The 16515-nt window shown below is 40.6% G+C and overlaps 1 protein-coding gene across 1 annotated transcript in view; it reads left to right on the top strand.

Moving 5' to 3' along the window:
- Window positions 1–3222: 3222 nt before the first annotated feature.
- Window positions 3223–16515, top strand: part of NUMB (numb homolog (Drosophila)) — a gene marked incomplete at its 3' end in the record, with an annotated part of 34806 nt that continues 21513 nt past the window's right edge. The window contains exons 1-2 of the mRNA XM_009876675.1: window positions 3223–3348; window positions 15575–15649. Coding sequence (XP_009874977.1) covers window positions 3223–3348; window positions 15575–15649 — 201 coding nt within the window. The remainder of the gene's footprint in view (window positions 3349–15574; window positions 15650–16515) is intronic.

The following is a 16515-nucleotide window of genomic DNA, read 5'->3' as shown; positions in this document are numbered from 1 at the left end:
GGGAGATGCTGTCAGTTTAGTAGAAAAGACCCTGCAGGTCCTTGCTGCCTGGGTTGGTGTCTCTGGTTGCGTCGGCAGGCATGTGCTTGTGTGGGAATGGGAACTGCTCTGAGAAGAATTCAAGTAGAAAATGCTCACTCAGGTTTTTTGTTTTGTTTTCTCTAGAGCTCCTGTGCAGGGACTTTGAGCTCCAGGCAAAATTACTCATAATTTCAGCACTTACTTGAGGCAATTCGAGTGTTTCTCTCCTGAATCCTCGAATACGCAGCTTGTGTGCACAGTTTTACTTAAAGCGTTCTCATTAAATGGCAATTCTAGTTGTATTAGGCTAATGCACACATTACAAACAAATTAGGTGTTTGTGGGGCAAACCACTTTGAAACTTATTCAAAACAGTCTGAAATCTCAGAAAATCCGAGTGTGGCAGTTGGACTGCCAGGCCAGAATTAATTTTGCTCTTCGACAGCATTTCTATTAAATAGAATAAGCTATTTTTAAACCGCTTGTTGCCAGCATGACCTCAAAATTAGAACATGGAGGAAAATGGGTTTGGTTTTCCTTGAACGGGAAGTACTTTTGGGCAACATGCCACTTCAGTTTCTCATAGGAAGTGCAGTTGAGGAATTCTTATTCTCATCCTTGCCTATGGAGTGAGATTCCTGGTCAGAATACATCTCCAATAAGGTACCAGTCCCATGGGCAACAACAGCGCTTCCTGGGAGAAGTCCAAGGAAATGCTCACAGGAGCAAACGTTAGAATAGGGCAATTAGACACGGTCTCACAGGGGGCACGGAGGCTGCCTTCTGGTCTCAGTTCTTGTTTCATTACTTACTGAAGCTTTTGAGATTCAGAGTCACCTTGAAAAATTATCCACAGGTTGCTTTTACATGTTTGGAAGTTTGAGATTTCTGTTAAACGCTTTTTTTTTTTTTTTTTTTTTTTTTCCCAATTTGTCGTCCTGAGGATACCGGCAGACAAACCTTACACTGCGTTTTTTTGTATCGGTTTGCCCGAGGTGATTTAAGGGTTTCCCCCCTTGAAATTCTGATTCCATTACACTTAAGTAGACTCTTCCGTCAGCAGTTTGTAGAGCAAGATACATAATTAATACTGCTCTAATGCCTCTCGAAGCCTTAATGGATGATAGAAGCCTTGCACCTCCTCCTAAAACTTCCAGAACTGCCTTTGCGCATTGAAAGATTTTTTTAAAATGGCTTTTAGCTTGTAAAATAAAGAAACTGTGTTTGTAGAGGAGTTCAGTGGTAAGGAATGTGCATGGATTTTATTTTGTGTGCGTGTTCTAGTCTCTAAATCCTACCAAGAAAATTTAAGACAGGATTTTAAGTTCCTAGTTTTGTCAGGCATTTTGTGGCTTGGTAACGCTGCTTGGTAACTAGATAAATGAGATTGGGAATCCCCAGGCAACTTCCTATCCCTGTTCTTGCACTGTTTGTTAGACGTTGAGGCTCTTCTAGGTATGTGCTCTTCCAGGGACGGTTGTCTCACCTTCACCGTCCATCTCAACCCTTTGCTCAGTTAGCAAAAGAGATTTGGGTTGCTTGGAGCGCCGCACCGTACCGCTTTCAAATGCTCACCAAGCAGGGTTGCTTGGAGCGCAGGTGTTTGTTGGAAAGGTGGAGTTTGGCCTGGTTGTTTGCCAATGTCAAAATACTTCTGGAATTATCTCTCATGCTGATAGAATGCCCCGCGATGCTGCGAGAGCAGGCAGCATTGCCTTCATTTGCCACGGAACTCGTGCGCGCGAGTAACACGCTCGTTCCTGCTTCTAACAAGTACTGACATCACCGTACTTGAGTTTCCCAGTTCTAGTGATATAGTGGTTTCTTTATCCACAGGTAGACCTTTCAATTATTCCTTATTTTACAATATTGCTTTTAATAGATTATGGAAAGGCGAAAGATTCTAGAGGAATGGCCAAGGCCATAGCCCTAAGGCACAGTGGGCACTGACCTGCTAGAGGAGGCAAGCTGTGGTTACTGGAGGAGGGTTTGGGGAGCCAGTGGTTACTTGGAATGGCTTAAGTGCGTCTTGAGATACCAAACAATTTAATATTTGTTATGTGGCTGAGCAAAGTTAGTCATGGTTGGCGGTGGGTTTTTTTTGTAATGCATTCAATATCTGACTTTTGTTCAGCTTTGAAATTATTGTGTTTGGAACTTGAGCTTCCTAAATGTCAGATACCACAAGCATGGACATATTGGGTTTTCTCACCTATGCTGAATGATTTTAGCTGGAAGACACTGGTCCTTTTCAGTGTTTAATATAGTGTTTAAACTGCTTTTAAAGCTACTTTCATTCAAAGGCTGCCTATTGATACCCATAAACGTCTATGTTCTGTAGCTTGCTTAATCTAATGAGAAATAAGCATATATAATCCAGTTAGATTTTTGTTGCCTTGCGTTCTGCAGCATCTTCTTTTCTATCCAGTGAGATGTCATGGTTGTACTAAGGCTTCTTTTTCAGGAAAGTGGAGCAGTGATCTCAAGAAGCCTTTCAGCATGTTTTCTATATTCCCCACCTTGTATCTTGTGAGATACTACTTCTGTAGCTGAATATCGAGTCTTTCTATGAGTAGTGCTTTCTCTGATAACTTCTTGGCTAATTGTAGTTTGAATCTAGTAAAGGTGAACATGTCTGAAATATAGATTGGTTTGGATATAGGAATTGACTGTGCCCACCAATAACAGCATGGACCTGTATCACCTGTGCTTAAAGAACAGCACAAGAACTTAATTTTAGGAGCACTCTTAGGGCTGTGAATCCTCGCCTTGCATGGGTGCCTTGGAAGCTTGTTCCTACTGGTGTGCTGCTTGGTTGCTCTAGGTAGGTGTTTAAATTTGGGGAGGCAGGATTTCACGCGCATCGCTCTTCAGAGCTTCTCTGGCAGCTATTTTAGGTAGCCTTATGCTCAGAGTAATAGTTATTCCTGGGTCTAATGCTTCAGTTGCTGTGAAAGATATGAAACAAGTAATGTGGATTTGTGTTTTCCACCGTGAAGAGAGTATCTATCTTTCTCTGAATCTATGTCCAGAATATTTTCTTTTTACAGGTACTTCCATTCATTTTTGCAGAAGCTCAGATTTTTCCCAGGGACACTTGTCATTATAGCAGTTGACCCAAAGTGGCTAAATGTGTGTTTTGGTGCCCATTGGCAGGATTTTTATTTTTTTTTCTTCTTCCAGGACGTGAAAATCTGAGAAATGAACAAATTACGGCAAAGCTTTAGGAGAAAGAAAGATGTCTACGTCCCAGAGGCCAGCAGGCCTCATCAGTGGCAGACTGATGAAGAAGGCGTTCGTACCGGCAAGTGTAGCTTCCCTGTTAAGGTAAGAGTTTCTGCCTTTCTTTCGGATATCCGCGAGGTACTCTTACCATGAATTATTATTTGGGGTTTTTTGGCAAGCATAAGCCAGCGGCATGCTTCATTACACACTGACCTATTTTACCGTCAGCTCTCATTGCAAAGGATGTGGCTTTTTTCAAAGCCAGATGACTCATGTAACAAATGCCTTGGAAAATCGCTTGTCTGAGATATCCTACGCTATTATCTCGTTCAAATAAATCATGTAGCTAGGCAGAGGAGTAATATGGTATTTGTCTTCATTTTTCTGGAAGAGCAGAAACGATAGACCTCTTGGATTGCATGGAAGGGTACTCGGTTCTCTCTGTGAAAAACAGAGTTACGGTTACAGTTTGACTTGTATGGTTAAAGGAATCCTTCCTCCCTTTTGATAATTGAAAGCATTGCCAAGTAACACCTGTGCTTGAGGTCATAAGCACTTGCTATCTTCTGAGCTATGTTTTTTTGTGTGTGTATATTGCAGGCTATTAATGCACGTGAAACTTAAGTTACCTGTCTGAATTCTGAGAACTCATTCCAGATTATCAGAGTATTATAAATAAGTGTTTTCTTTTGTGTCATCATTTCTCCTTCCCCTTTATTTAGGAATATTATTTTAATATTTTTGTATAACATTAATACTTAAATACAATAATAAAAATAGATATGAAATTTAAGGTGTCTTGCTGCATAGGCTCCCCTTGTAATCAGCTTTCATCCTCAAGGCACGCTAATTCTAACTGTACAATAGATTGTAAACAGGTAAAACTTACAGAAAGTCAACAGATTAAATACTGATACACGAGGAAAGCAGTCTATGATTCTGACATCTAGGGACCTTTTATTAATTTTTATCTATATTATAGTTAAAGAAGTTTTGTCCGGTAGTTAAGCAGATAATGTTGCTATGTGAAACGCTTGAAACTGACGGTTACATATTTTTGTAAAGTTATGGGAATGTGCAGGTACACAGAAATCTGAGATAACTTTCACACTAGGTCCGTGCCCTGCTTTACCCTGCTGTAGTTGCTTGTGTGTGCTTTTGCATAGGCTGAAGTGTATATAACATTTCTAGTTTGTTATGGTAGCTCGCTTACTTGATTTTGTCTTGTGTTAGTTTTCGGCTAGAAGGAAGGAACTGCAATCCAGCACTAAACAGAGATGGTGTTTTGCCAGAGCTTTGAAAGTGAGTAACTGCTTTGTGGAAGCTCAGACTTAGATTAAGGTTTCGCATTGTTTAGGAGACAAAGGAGCTGTTAGTGTGAGTGTGGTTATTTTTTAATAATTTACCCATTGCACAGGTTGAAAAGCAAAATACTTAATTTCTAGACATGCAGTTTTCCTCAAACTTTTGCAATCCATTACTGAACACAAAGGGTGTGAATCGCTTCTTGCTCTTTAAAAACTGACTTTTTTTTAAACTCTCAGTCAGGACTTGCACTTATAATGACAAATGCTTCCGGTATTTAAATGAAGCATTCATCTATTCTGGGCACATGTACTCAAAGTCAGAAAAAAGGTTTTGGGCTATTCTATGCTGAAAAGGCATAGAAATGGATGAGTTTTCACGTCCTGTCATCATACTGGGACTTATTCACCCTAATTTGCCTGCGCTATATTGTAATTCATGGAATTAATTTAATTTGTGCTTTGGAAAAAAATTTTCCAAAGTAAGAGCATCTTTACATATGTTTCCTGGTTTGGTTGGAGCGGTAGACTATTACTACTTAAAGACTTTGCAATTAGTTGAAAACTTAAAATCAGAACAATTTGACATTAAGAGGTGTTTTAGCATATTCGATTAGAATATACCTTCCAAAATACTGTGCCTTGAGATGGGCAGCAGGGGAAATTTTTATTAAGCTTGGCATGCAAAGTGGGTGTTAACTGGTGTTTAATAGATACAGACAGGAAGTATGCCATTGTGAGTGAACGAGATAAACCAGATGTAGAGTCATCGACTTAGTGGGTGGTACTATATTTTGCTCCCAAAAAGAATAGAACTTTGTGCTATTGAAGGAGAATATCCTGTCACGCTGCTCTTGGGTATTATTTGGAAATTCAGACACTGCAGGAAAAGTATGCTGTCTCCTATGTCCTTAAATATCTGACAGGGCAACTTTTCTTCCTGATGCCTCTCAACGGAGCAAAATAAACTGAGATATTTTGGGAAAAATGGTTAGTGAATAGGAGGGCATTCAAATCTGAAACATGGTGAAAGTATTTTCATTTTCTTAAAGTTCCTAAATGGGACTTCCAGGGCGACCCATTGCCTGTAGTGTTGCTGCTCAACCACAGTTCAGTCTGTTTCAGAGGAGGGGGGATCAGTCTGTCCTTGCTCTTTATGGTCTGCCGTGCTCACGCTTTAAAAATCATGAGCCATAGTTCTTCAGGGGTCAAAGCACAGCTAAGTGAGAAGACTCGAGTCTGGCTTTTCACAGAATCACAGAATTGCCTCGATTGGAAAAGATCTTTAAGATCATCCAGTCCAACCAAAAACCTAATACTGACAGGTCCTTGACTTAAACCATATCCCAACCAGAGTGTCTGCCCAACTCTTAAATAACTCCAGAGATGAGGACTCCACCACTGCCCTGGGTAACCTCTTCCAATGCCTGATAACCCCTTCAGTAACGAAATTCTTTCTGATTTCCACTCTAAACTTCTCTTGGTGCAACTTGAGGCCAATTCCTCTTGTCCCATCACTTGTTACTGGGTTGAAGAGACCGATCCCCACTTCTCTACAACCTTCTTTCAAGTAGTTGTAGAGACTGATAAGGTCTCCCCTCAGCCCTCTGTTCTCCAGGCTAAACAACCTCTGTTCCCTCAGCTGCTCCTCCTGAGACTTGTTCTCCAGACCCTTCACCAGCTTTGATGCCCTTTGGACACGCTCCAGCACCTTGAGGTCCTTGCACCGGGGGGCCCAAAACTGAACACAGGACTTGAGGTGTGGCAGGGATGGTGGAGATTGTACCTGTATGGCTCATGAAGACCTCTTAACACGGCTCTATAGTTATCTTTAAGGCTTTCTGCATGAAAATAAAATACATGAAACTAATGTAGTAGCAGCTGTGTTGAGGGCTTTGTTTCTTCTAATGCTGGCTATTTTATTTAGGTAACAATCTTAACGTTCTTTTTTGAGGTGGAGAAGACTGGTGCAGATGTAGACTAGGGAATGCGTGTCTGCTCTCAGTTTCCCTTTTACAAGAGAAAGGTTAGGAAATTTTGATGGATGAAAGATATGTCGCTCTCAAAGTATTGTCAAGTCATTGTTTTTTTAAAAAATGTTACCTTTAGGCATTTATATTTTGCCCAGAGTTGGAGTGTTAGAGTACTAGGGCAGAATTATCCTTTTCTAGATGTGACAGAAAGTGTGGCAGCGCTTTGAAAGTCGTGTGGCAAGTAAGATTTCGTCCTGCCTCCAGGCTCCTTTCTCTTACTGTTGGGCAGGGACTCCAGTAGCTGCTGTTCACTCATTTTGAGGGTGCTGTACTGCAGATAGATTTAATACTATTGGAAGGTTTTCTACCTTGGCGCGGTTCTTGAAGCTCTGCTCCGTGCTACATCGCCAGCTGATCCTGTTGTTGATTGAAGACCAGAAGCGTGCTGTTGGATTTGGAGCAAATCCGATGTGTCTATGGATTATCATCGTTTCGGTAGAAAAGACGCTCTGTGGAAAGTATTGGCAAAATTCCGATTACATTGTTACTTTAAAATTTAGAGGTGAATTTGATGCGCAGTCTGTTCTCATAACATTGGAGGTTGTGGTAATCCTGGGCACGTTCTGTTACATTTAGGCAATAGCACCTTTTTGTTTGGTTGTTTAACAGCCTGTGTTTTTCCACTGTTGGAGTGACTGTGTTGCATGTAACAGCTACCGATCGTATTTTCTCAGTTATCATGGTGCGTGCAGGATGTATTTACAGAGGGCTCTTCACTGTCTTGGAAATTGAGCCACACCTGAGGTGGCAATCTGACATGTTCAGCAGCTACTGACTTCCCCGCAGCGCTTTTCTGCCTAAACTGCTTTGAATCCCCTAAAGTTGCGTGGAAAGAAGAGCCAGGATGCTGGACCGCGTGACTAAATGCATTTTTTTCTGCACTCTGCTGCTTCAGCGGAGAGACAGTTGCCTGTCTGCCAGCAAAGGTACGAAAAGGATGTTAAATTTGTGTTTAGACAAGTGCGACTTGCAGACTTGTGTCATTCCGCTGGCAACGTGATGGTGTTGCTCTCTGAACTTTTGCGGTGCGGAGGCACAATGCATCGCAGTTTTTAAGGATGTGCTCAGAGTTGCCCCGTTACTGAATGCAGAGCTCTTACAGCTGCTGGAAAAATCTGCACAGAAGTATACTTTTTAGGGGTGAATTCTCTTCTGCTGTCCTAACAAACTAAAAAGTGACGGCTGTGTTTCAGTAGTGAATCCTCTCTGAGAGACCTGCCGGATACATGTAAAGTATAAGACAGAGACATTTATATTTAAAACTATTCAGAAGTAGCTTGTTCCGCTAGACATTGCAACTGTGCTTATCAGTGCTGTAATTTATTTTTGCGCAACCTTTATACGTCATAATTGCAAAAAAAATGAAATTCATCGACATACGCATTTCCCAACTTGCTTTCTTGCTCCAGACGCTACCTCACTGAGAACATGCAGCTGTTCTGTGTTTTAATGGCTAAAATATTTGACACTAAGGCTTCTTTTGTCTGAAATGCCTTTTCGAGTGTCCCTCTGGGTAAGTAGTTTTTATTCATACAAATGCACTTTAGAGTAGCTGGCCTGTGAAATTTATATCAGAAAAATTAGGTCATTTCCCCCTACTTAACAGAACTAAACAAACCAAACATTTGCAACTTCTTGGTGGTTCTAACCAACCGGACATGTGAAACAGAATAATAACAACTGATTCCAACCTGTGTTCTAGAAGATGCAAGAGTCACAAATATCTTGGATTAATTTAATTAGTTTTAGTTTGTCATTTTCATGGTTTTTGTTGTCAGTATCTTGACCTTAATGCATCCAAGGATACGGTTGCCTGTACCCTGCAAGTTTACTTGCATTTTTTTATTTATTCCAACTGGAAGACTGAAGACATTAGTGAAAAAAGTTCACATGCAAGAGTAAACAAACCACATTTGCCTTTTTGAATTTGAAGTCCAGTATTTGCTGCTGAGTCCCTGGCGTCATGTGAGTCAGCCTTTCCACTGAATCTTGATTTCTCTGTGAGTGCTGCACAACAAGAATTGGCTTTTCAGAGTAAAAAAAAGTCTCTTCAACTGCTTCCTATCTAGCCATTGGTTTGGTGGGAGATTTTTGGAGGACTCCTCGTTGCTCTGTATTCAAGCAGACATGGAGGAAAAGAGAAGTTTGAAATAATAGTAGCTGTGAAAGAGTTTACCAGCATGTTGATGCTGAAGTGCCTTTAAGTTAGACATGTGATATTTTTGACTGTGAAAGCTTATGATGCTTGAGTGGTCTTTGGAAAACTATGTTAAGTATTTTTTAAGAAGTTAATGTGGCAAATCTGCTGATTTCTGAAGCGTTGCACAGCCTTACACGTTAAACACTACAAATCCCTACCTCTTAAGGCATGAACTGATGTTAGCGACGAACAGCCACCATTGCTGTTGGCTGAAAACCCAGCAGCAAGCAAAGGTAGATTTTTAAAATTTAAGATCACAAGAAAAAAGCTTGAAGACAGCTAATTATAAAACAATGGTAATTGTAACAGAAGGTGTGAAACTTGCTTCCAGTGTATTCCCATGCATTTTAGTCACGACTAAAAGGAACATAACGCAATCCCTAATCTTTAAACTTTTCCACACCTGTGTCCAACCCTCACTTTTGTTTGAATAGACTTGCAAACTGGAAGTTTTATGTGAAGATTCTTACTCAATTTTAAAATCCTCTGGCCAAGGTCAAATTTGTAAATTATTTAGTAAACTTCAGATTGTTTAAAGATGTGATTATTAGTGCTTGAAGCCATAAAAATGGTTTAGATGTCCTTGCAGAAGTATCTCTTTTGAATGTAATTTAGGTGTTGGAAATAAAAAAAGTTTTTGTTGGATTATACTTTTTAACTCTGGGTATTTTGCTTTTTAAAATTAGGGAATTTCTGGTGTCATAAACAGAAAGCAGATTTTTTGCAGGACTTGAATAAAAGGTAAAACATGCACCTGTTTATAAAACTTTGTGCTACCAACACGATTTTATTTTATTTTATTAAATAAAATATTAAAAATTGTTTACTAATGCTGAATTCCTGGAGAAGCAGGACTTAAACATCAGGGCAAACACTTGAAAACCTGACAGTACACATGCAAAGCTGTAAAGGGGCTAGGAGAAATAGTGGGTTTAAGCCTCATTAAGGGAAATTCAGAATAGGTATTAAGAGCAACTCATCTAAACCACATCCCTTGAACAGTGAGACACATCAGCTGCAGAGTAGAAGGTCTGCCCATCGATCTCCAGTTACAGAAAAGTCATAGTTCTTCAAGGCGCTGATGTCTCTGATGTAGATTTGGAAGTAGATCCTGCCTTGAGGCAAGTGCTGTCCTACATAACCTCGGTTCCTTCTCTGCCTTGTTTTAGGGATTTGTGACAATGTGAAGAATATAGCATTTGTGTCTCCTGTAGCAAGTTTTACTGCTTTATCTTCTAAAATCCTAAATGGAAATGTTTGTTATTCCCCCGTGGTGGTTGTTTCTGTTCACGCTGATAAAGATGACGTGAGGAGCAGTAAGTGAAATGCACACTGTGGCTCCTCGGTGGGTGTGATGTGAAGAGGCAGGGGGAACTCCTGCTATAGATACTGCTTTGGTTTTAGAATTAGATTCTTTTGACCCACACTATTCAGAGACATTTAGCACTCAGGCTGTCACAGCTCCTGTTTTGGAGGGGTTTAACAGGTCCATGAGACATTTCTGGTGACCTAAGGAAGGGTAAGAAGCTGGATCCTAAGGGCATGTGTAGCATCGGAACCAACCTGTACCTTTGACCAAGCAGAATTAAGCTGTTTGTTTGTTGATGCTCAGTCCTGGAGGGTCTGTTGTCTTGTGCTTGGGCAGCACTGTCTAAGCAAACATCTGTTTCAAACTAATAAATTAAAAAAGCAGGAGCACGGTTGTGGGAGTAGGGAGAAATAAAGTATTGAATACTGGAATGTAAATCTTACAGAAGTCAGTGGAAAAGTAGCTCATCTTTAAGACGTATCCAGGCTTTCTGGATTTAAGCTTATGTCTAGTTGCAAGACAGTGTTTCACTGTGAAGCCGTGGGGCTCAGGCTTTAATTCTTGAGCAATACCAATTCCAGAAGCATATCTGCACATGCCAAGTAGTCAGTCTTACTGTTACAAATAATACCTCAGCTGGAGAGAGAATAGTACTTAGGGGAAGAAAGAGGAATGTCACTGCCTCTAGGAGAAATACCAAGGAAATGGTGTTGTGCTGTCTGTGGCAGTAGGTTCCCTAGCTTGGGACACCTTGGCTAAGACTTGCAGTAAACTCATTTCCTGCGTCTGTCTACTTTCAAATGCAATCTGCAGCACTCAGTCTGTTACTGCAAATAAAGCAGCGCATGTGAACATCTGCTGATCGAGGGGGAACCGTGTAGCTGCGTCTGTTTGGAAGAGAAGACTGTAGCGGCGCGTTACCAGCCTTGAACAAACACAACCGGCTCGAGTTGTCCAGGTCAAAGGAGTTCTGGTGAAGGATCTTTCTTTTTGCCAGCTGTTATTTTTGAACTTCGAGATTTTGAAAACTGAGCCAGCCAAGCGTTTGTGAAAGAAATTAAAACAAGGAAGAAGATTAGGGCAGTATTTCTTGTACTAGGACACGGACAGTAGATCTGTTTTGTTTCTGACCAGCAGCGTTTCAGCCCTTAATGCTTTCTTAGGAGCGATTTCAATAGCTTGTATTTGGGTGAAGGCTTCACCAAAAACACTTGATATGGTAACTTCAGTTGTTTATTTTTAGAAGAAGTTGGAAAAAGTTTAAAATGTTGAAAAAGAGTAAGGTTTCTCAGATGTTTTTGAAGTTCTAAGGGCATTTTGCTACGTGCCAGTTTAATTTGTCCCTGTGTTGAATTCTTTCTGTTTGTCTTGAGATTGATACCGAGTGTCATCATCTGTGGAAGAGCATAAAGCCCAGAGGTGAAGAGGGAAAGTTTTTTGGGTTTTTTTTGTTGTTGTTGTTAATGATATTTTGTGCCATCATATAATTTTTTTCCCCTGAAAATCTTAACAAAAGCAATACTTCTATTTAAAAATGTTTGTGTTCCAATAGCTCCTGGAAGTATTTTATCTGGTTTAGAGCTTTTATGCTATTTTCCTTGTGGACTCTGCCCACGAGGATTTTAGCTTTCGGTAAAAGCACTGGTGGTTAATTTCTGGTGTAACGATTAAATCTCTCTTACAGAACATCTTATGGCTGAGAATTGCTGATGTCATGACTATCGTTCAATGGTTGCTATGGAAATCAAGTAGGAAGACATTCAATATTAATACCGCGTTCCTCCTATGTGCACTTTGATGATGGAAAAGTACTCGCTTTCTCTGGGCACGCTGGCTGCGGTGATCCTTGTGACAAGGAGTGCTCTTTGCAAACGTGTCCAGGGTACCCCCTTCCTTAACATTCTGCGAAGTCGTCAGCTGCCGTGATGTTGGCTTCTGCAGTCCACATCGATTTTGTGCACCCAGTTAATTATCTGTCTCGGCCCTTGAGTGTGTTTGTGGTTACGGGTCATACCGGATTGGCGTGGGATTTTACTTCTATAGGACGAGTAGCTGCCCAGGGACTTGACAGTATGTTTCTTCTTCTTTAGTTTGAAAGGGAAGTTCCTTTCAGAGATCTTGAAAGATTGTGTCTTGAAGTGTGGGAATTGTGTATCTGCTTTACAAAGTGGTTTCCATGCAATCTCTTTCCTGTGACGGGGCAACAGTTTGGTTTATTTTTGTTAAGTTCTGAATTCTGGTGTTTAGCTTTAGAACCGTTTGGGGTTATAAGGAGCAGACCGTGTCTTAATCTAACTAGCAGCTCTATTTTTTGCCTCTATTAAATTTTGAAATGACATTTCATAAAATGCTGTTACAGTAATGAGTTGTGCTAATATTTTGAATTTAAGGTTAGGTTATGATTTCATTTCAGTTTAACCCTTTTGATTAAGGGTACTAGAAAAGGTCTGTAGCAGAGCTGTTTGCTGAGTTTCTTGAAGAAATATTTCTGTCTTTGATAATTACCTGTTAAAAATCAGAAAATTATTGTAGCAGTGGTTAATAAGTACAAGAGCCATGTATATATCTGCTGTCTGTGTAGTGGTGGTGGTGGTGGTGGGGAGAAGTTTTTAGAAATAAGCTTGAAGACTTTGAAGGGGACCTGCTGCTTAAGGACACTGCTGAAAGCAAGGCCACAGCATTCTGATTACACGGTTGAAAATAGTTTCTGCAAGAAGGAAACTTTACAATAATTGCTATCTATAAGGGATTAATACACCACCACCCCAGGAAAAAAAAAAACACAACAAAACAAAACAACAGAAAAGGAAGGATTTTGAAACTTTGTGTAAAATGTACAAGGCCACTGATAGTGATGGTGCAGAGCTTCTGCAAAAATGGTGCAATGGGAAGAACAAGTCGGGGGATGTTTTTTTGACGAAGGGCTTAAAGTGTAAGTGCAAACAAAGCACCTTTTGTCCTCTGTGTCATAAAGAAGTATTGTGTGGCAGTGTAATTTCTTTTATAATTCAGAATTGATTGATGCTCAGTGAGGTCTGCGGATTGTACCCTTTTGGTGTGGGTAGATGCACTTGATACGTGCAATAATGTCCCCATTCACTGGAGTGGAAGCAGGACTGAGAACTGCAGCTGAATTTGCTGTCCCTAGCAGCAGCGGCAGGACTGATTGCTGGAAGTCAGAGCATGGGACCTGAACAGAGGTTTGGCAACACGGGGAGGGGGGAAATGGTTGTCTGTTTTGGAGCGTGACATGAGGCGATATTTACCCTGCTCCGTTTCTCCCCTTTCCGAGCGAAAGGCAGGTTGCCAGGTGTGGGAACGGAATGGTTTGGATCTTTGGGAAGATTTAGCCTGCACAGGCACAGATAGCTCAGGAAATCTGACAGTTGTCCTCTATTTGTGTGATACTTCATGGTCATGTGAATTTAGTTGGCTCCTTCCACACACGTATCTCTTCTTTCTGCTCTGCTAAACCTCAGCCTTGTTCTCGTCTATACCCCTCCCATTTTGAAGAGAGGTTGACAAGCTTTCTGAAGTTCAGTAAACCCTGTTACAAATACCCACAAACAGAGGCTTTCTGTATCTCTGAAACTTCCAGAACTGAAGACCCATCCACGATAGCTGCTAGTATAAATATATACTTCCAGACACATAGTAAACACATCTTTAGTTGCTACTATTTGTGTATTTTTAGGATTAAAATTTTCTAGTTAGCGTGTGTTCTGGAGAAATGAAGATCTTGTGCAAATGTTCAGCAAGCTCAGCTGAGGGAGAGCAGTTGCTGTTTTGGCAGCTCCGGCATTCAGCCTCACAGAGCTCGTTTTGAAAAAGCTTTAAAGTGTCAGATCTCTTTTATTTACCTTGTAGTTTCTATGCAATTTATTTTTCAAGCTGTTCTCCAGCTGTGAGGGCTGGTTTAAATGAAATTCTTGCAGGACTGTTCCATCCAGATTTACTCTATTCTAAAAATGCCACATAGTGAGATTTAATGTTAAAGCCCTCTGTCATTTAAGATCTTTTAAATCTTTCAGCAGTTTAATGATATGTAGAGTCGCCTTTCTTGGAACATCTTGGCTTGCATGAAAAAAACCTTTGCTTTGAAATTTCGATTAAATCTTTAAAACAGTCAGACTTGGTCAATTTAGTTGAATCTGTTATGTTATTCTGATAGTGCTTCAAGTGGTGCTAAAGAGTGAAATCATTTTTGTCCATCTCGTTAAGTATGGTCTCCTAGCTAGTGAAACAAAAACTAGGAGATGTCAGGTAACTCCTGACAGACTGTCGTGATGGAGTGGGACTTCTCAACAGGTTATTAAACCTCGGTTTACCACTGCATTAAGTGACACAGGTATTGATTCTGAGATTTTTGAAACCATCTCTTTGCTCTCTAGCTAATCTAGAGTACAAATGCTAAATTGCAGACAATTATTACAATGCTGCGTCAATTGGGGTAAGCTGCTTTGATCTACACCTCTTATTACAAAACTTCAGAAAGCTGCAGTAATTTCTACAGTGTTCTTAAAGAGTAAAGTGCTTTGAATAAGGGTATGAATGTTTCTGAGAGAACATTTCTTTCCTCTGTCAAAAAGAACTATGATTGGAAAACTTGGAGATTTTTATTTTTTTTTCATTTTCTTTCCCAGGATGCAAAATGAAATTATCCACAGTACCACAAGTACTACGCTCTGATGTCTTTCTTGAAATTGCTTTCTTTATACGCTATTATTATTCTGGGTTATTAATTTAAAAGCTTTGAAACTTGCAGTTTCTATTCACTGTTGTTTTGCTGGTTTTTTTAAAGCAGTGCTTGGGAAGATGAATATACAGAAAAAAATGATTTTTTTTTTTAAACCTTTAGTGAGAATGATGAATGTTTCACCATCCAAGCAAGAGCCTGGTGTAGTAATGAAGATAAACAATTTTGATTTGCATTTTAAAAAAAATAAAAGGGCTAGGGAGGGGAGGGAAAATAAGAAGGATGCTTTCTGTTTGCAACATTGAAATCTCTTGTATTTGCATATAACATTCAAGTATGTTTGGTTACCTTACTGTGTAGTATAATTCATTTTTTGATACTGAACATACTTATCATTATTTTAAAATTATTTATTCACAAGCATCTCTATCATATTTAGGATTTTCATGCTATACCAGCAAAAAGAGAGGGACTAAAGCTCATGCTGAGTAAACAGGAAAATAGTGTTCTGCTTTTTCAATTTATTTTTAATTCCTCCCACCAGGTAAGGAAAGTCTGTTTTTCCCTCAGAATGTCTAGATGTATTATGCTTTTCTGCTGGCGCTGGTGCCCCGTATAAAGGCCAAGTCAAGCCTCCAAACACAGGCCTCAGAAGAAGGCTGCAAAGTGCTGTTCGTGGCTGTCGCCTCAGCTGTGCCAGCATGATTTCAGAGCTGGAGGTTTTTAAAGCCAGGGAGTTCGAGGAGCTGCCGTTAAGCTTTTCTCCCCCTCCTCTCTTTCCTGCAGTACCTGGGGCACGTCGAAGTGGATGAGTCCAGAGGGATGCACATCTGCGAAGACGCGGTGAAGAGACTGAAATCTGTATGTATGTTTGTTCCCTGGAGAGAGTTGGCTCTGGGGCTGGGAGCATTGCTGGAGGAGCTCTGCGCGGCGGCAGCGTCCCAGCGAAAGGCTGAACTTGTGACCCACGTTAGGAGAACAGTTGGCCGGTTTTTGAGAGCACTGCCGCGGCGAGGGGGACGTGCTAATCAGACGATGAGAGGGAGAGAGTTACAACTGTTCTTTCTGCTCGCAGAAACTATTTGCAAAACAAATGTGTAAAAATCCTCTGTGACCTTTCAGGCTAAGTTGGGACCCACATGGGACATCAACCATTGTATTTTAACAGTTCTTTCTCCCTCTCTCTCTTTTCCTCTCCCCCTCTCTCTCCCTCTGTTGCCTGCCACTTTAATAGTGACTTAATTCACTGTTATTTTGCAAAATATTACTCGATTCAGGCTGCTTTTTTTCTAATGCACTGCAACATTGTAGTCATGCATGAAATAATCTGGCTTGCATCTGCTGCAAGTGGCCTGAAGGCTGCCTAATTCTGATTTGTCATGAAGCGGGCTGCTCTTAGCTTGGCTTCTGTGAACGTTTGCTCCTGGAAATGGCACTCGTTCAAAGCTCTTTGTATTTCTGTGGCTCATTTGAAGAGGTCTTGTCATCTCTTTCCTGCAGTAGTAATATCACAAAATCCTGCGGAAACAGCAAACTCCAGAAAGGCAGCAACCAGCCTATCGAGGAACTTTGCCTGAAACAGCATTTAAGAGAGCAGAAGGAGAAAGGACATTGAAATTCAAAGTTTGGATAGGCATAGGGAACTGCAATACTTTTCATCGCTTCTCTTGTGTCTTAGCTCTATGCATTCTTCAGCGATGCCTTTAGCAGAAGAAACTCTCGTATCC

This window comes from Apaloderma vittatum, unplaced genomic scaffold, assembly GCF_000703405.1.
Source record: "Apaloderma vittatum isolate BGI_N311 unplaced genomic scaffold, ASM70340v1 scaffold7049, whole genome shotgun sequence".
NCBI lineage: Eukaryota > Metazoa > Chordata > Aves > Trogoniformes > Trogonidae > Apaloderma > Apaloderma vittatum.
The sequence above is the reverse complement of the archived record's forward strand: the minus strand, read 5'-3'. Positions and strand labels throughout refer to the sequence as shown.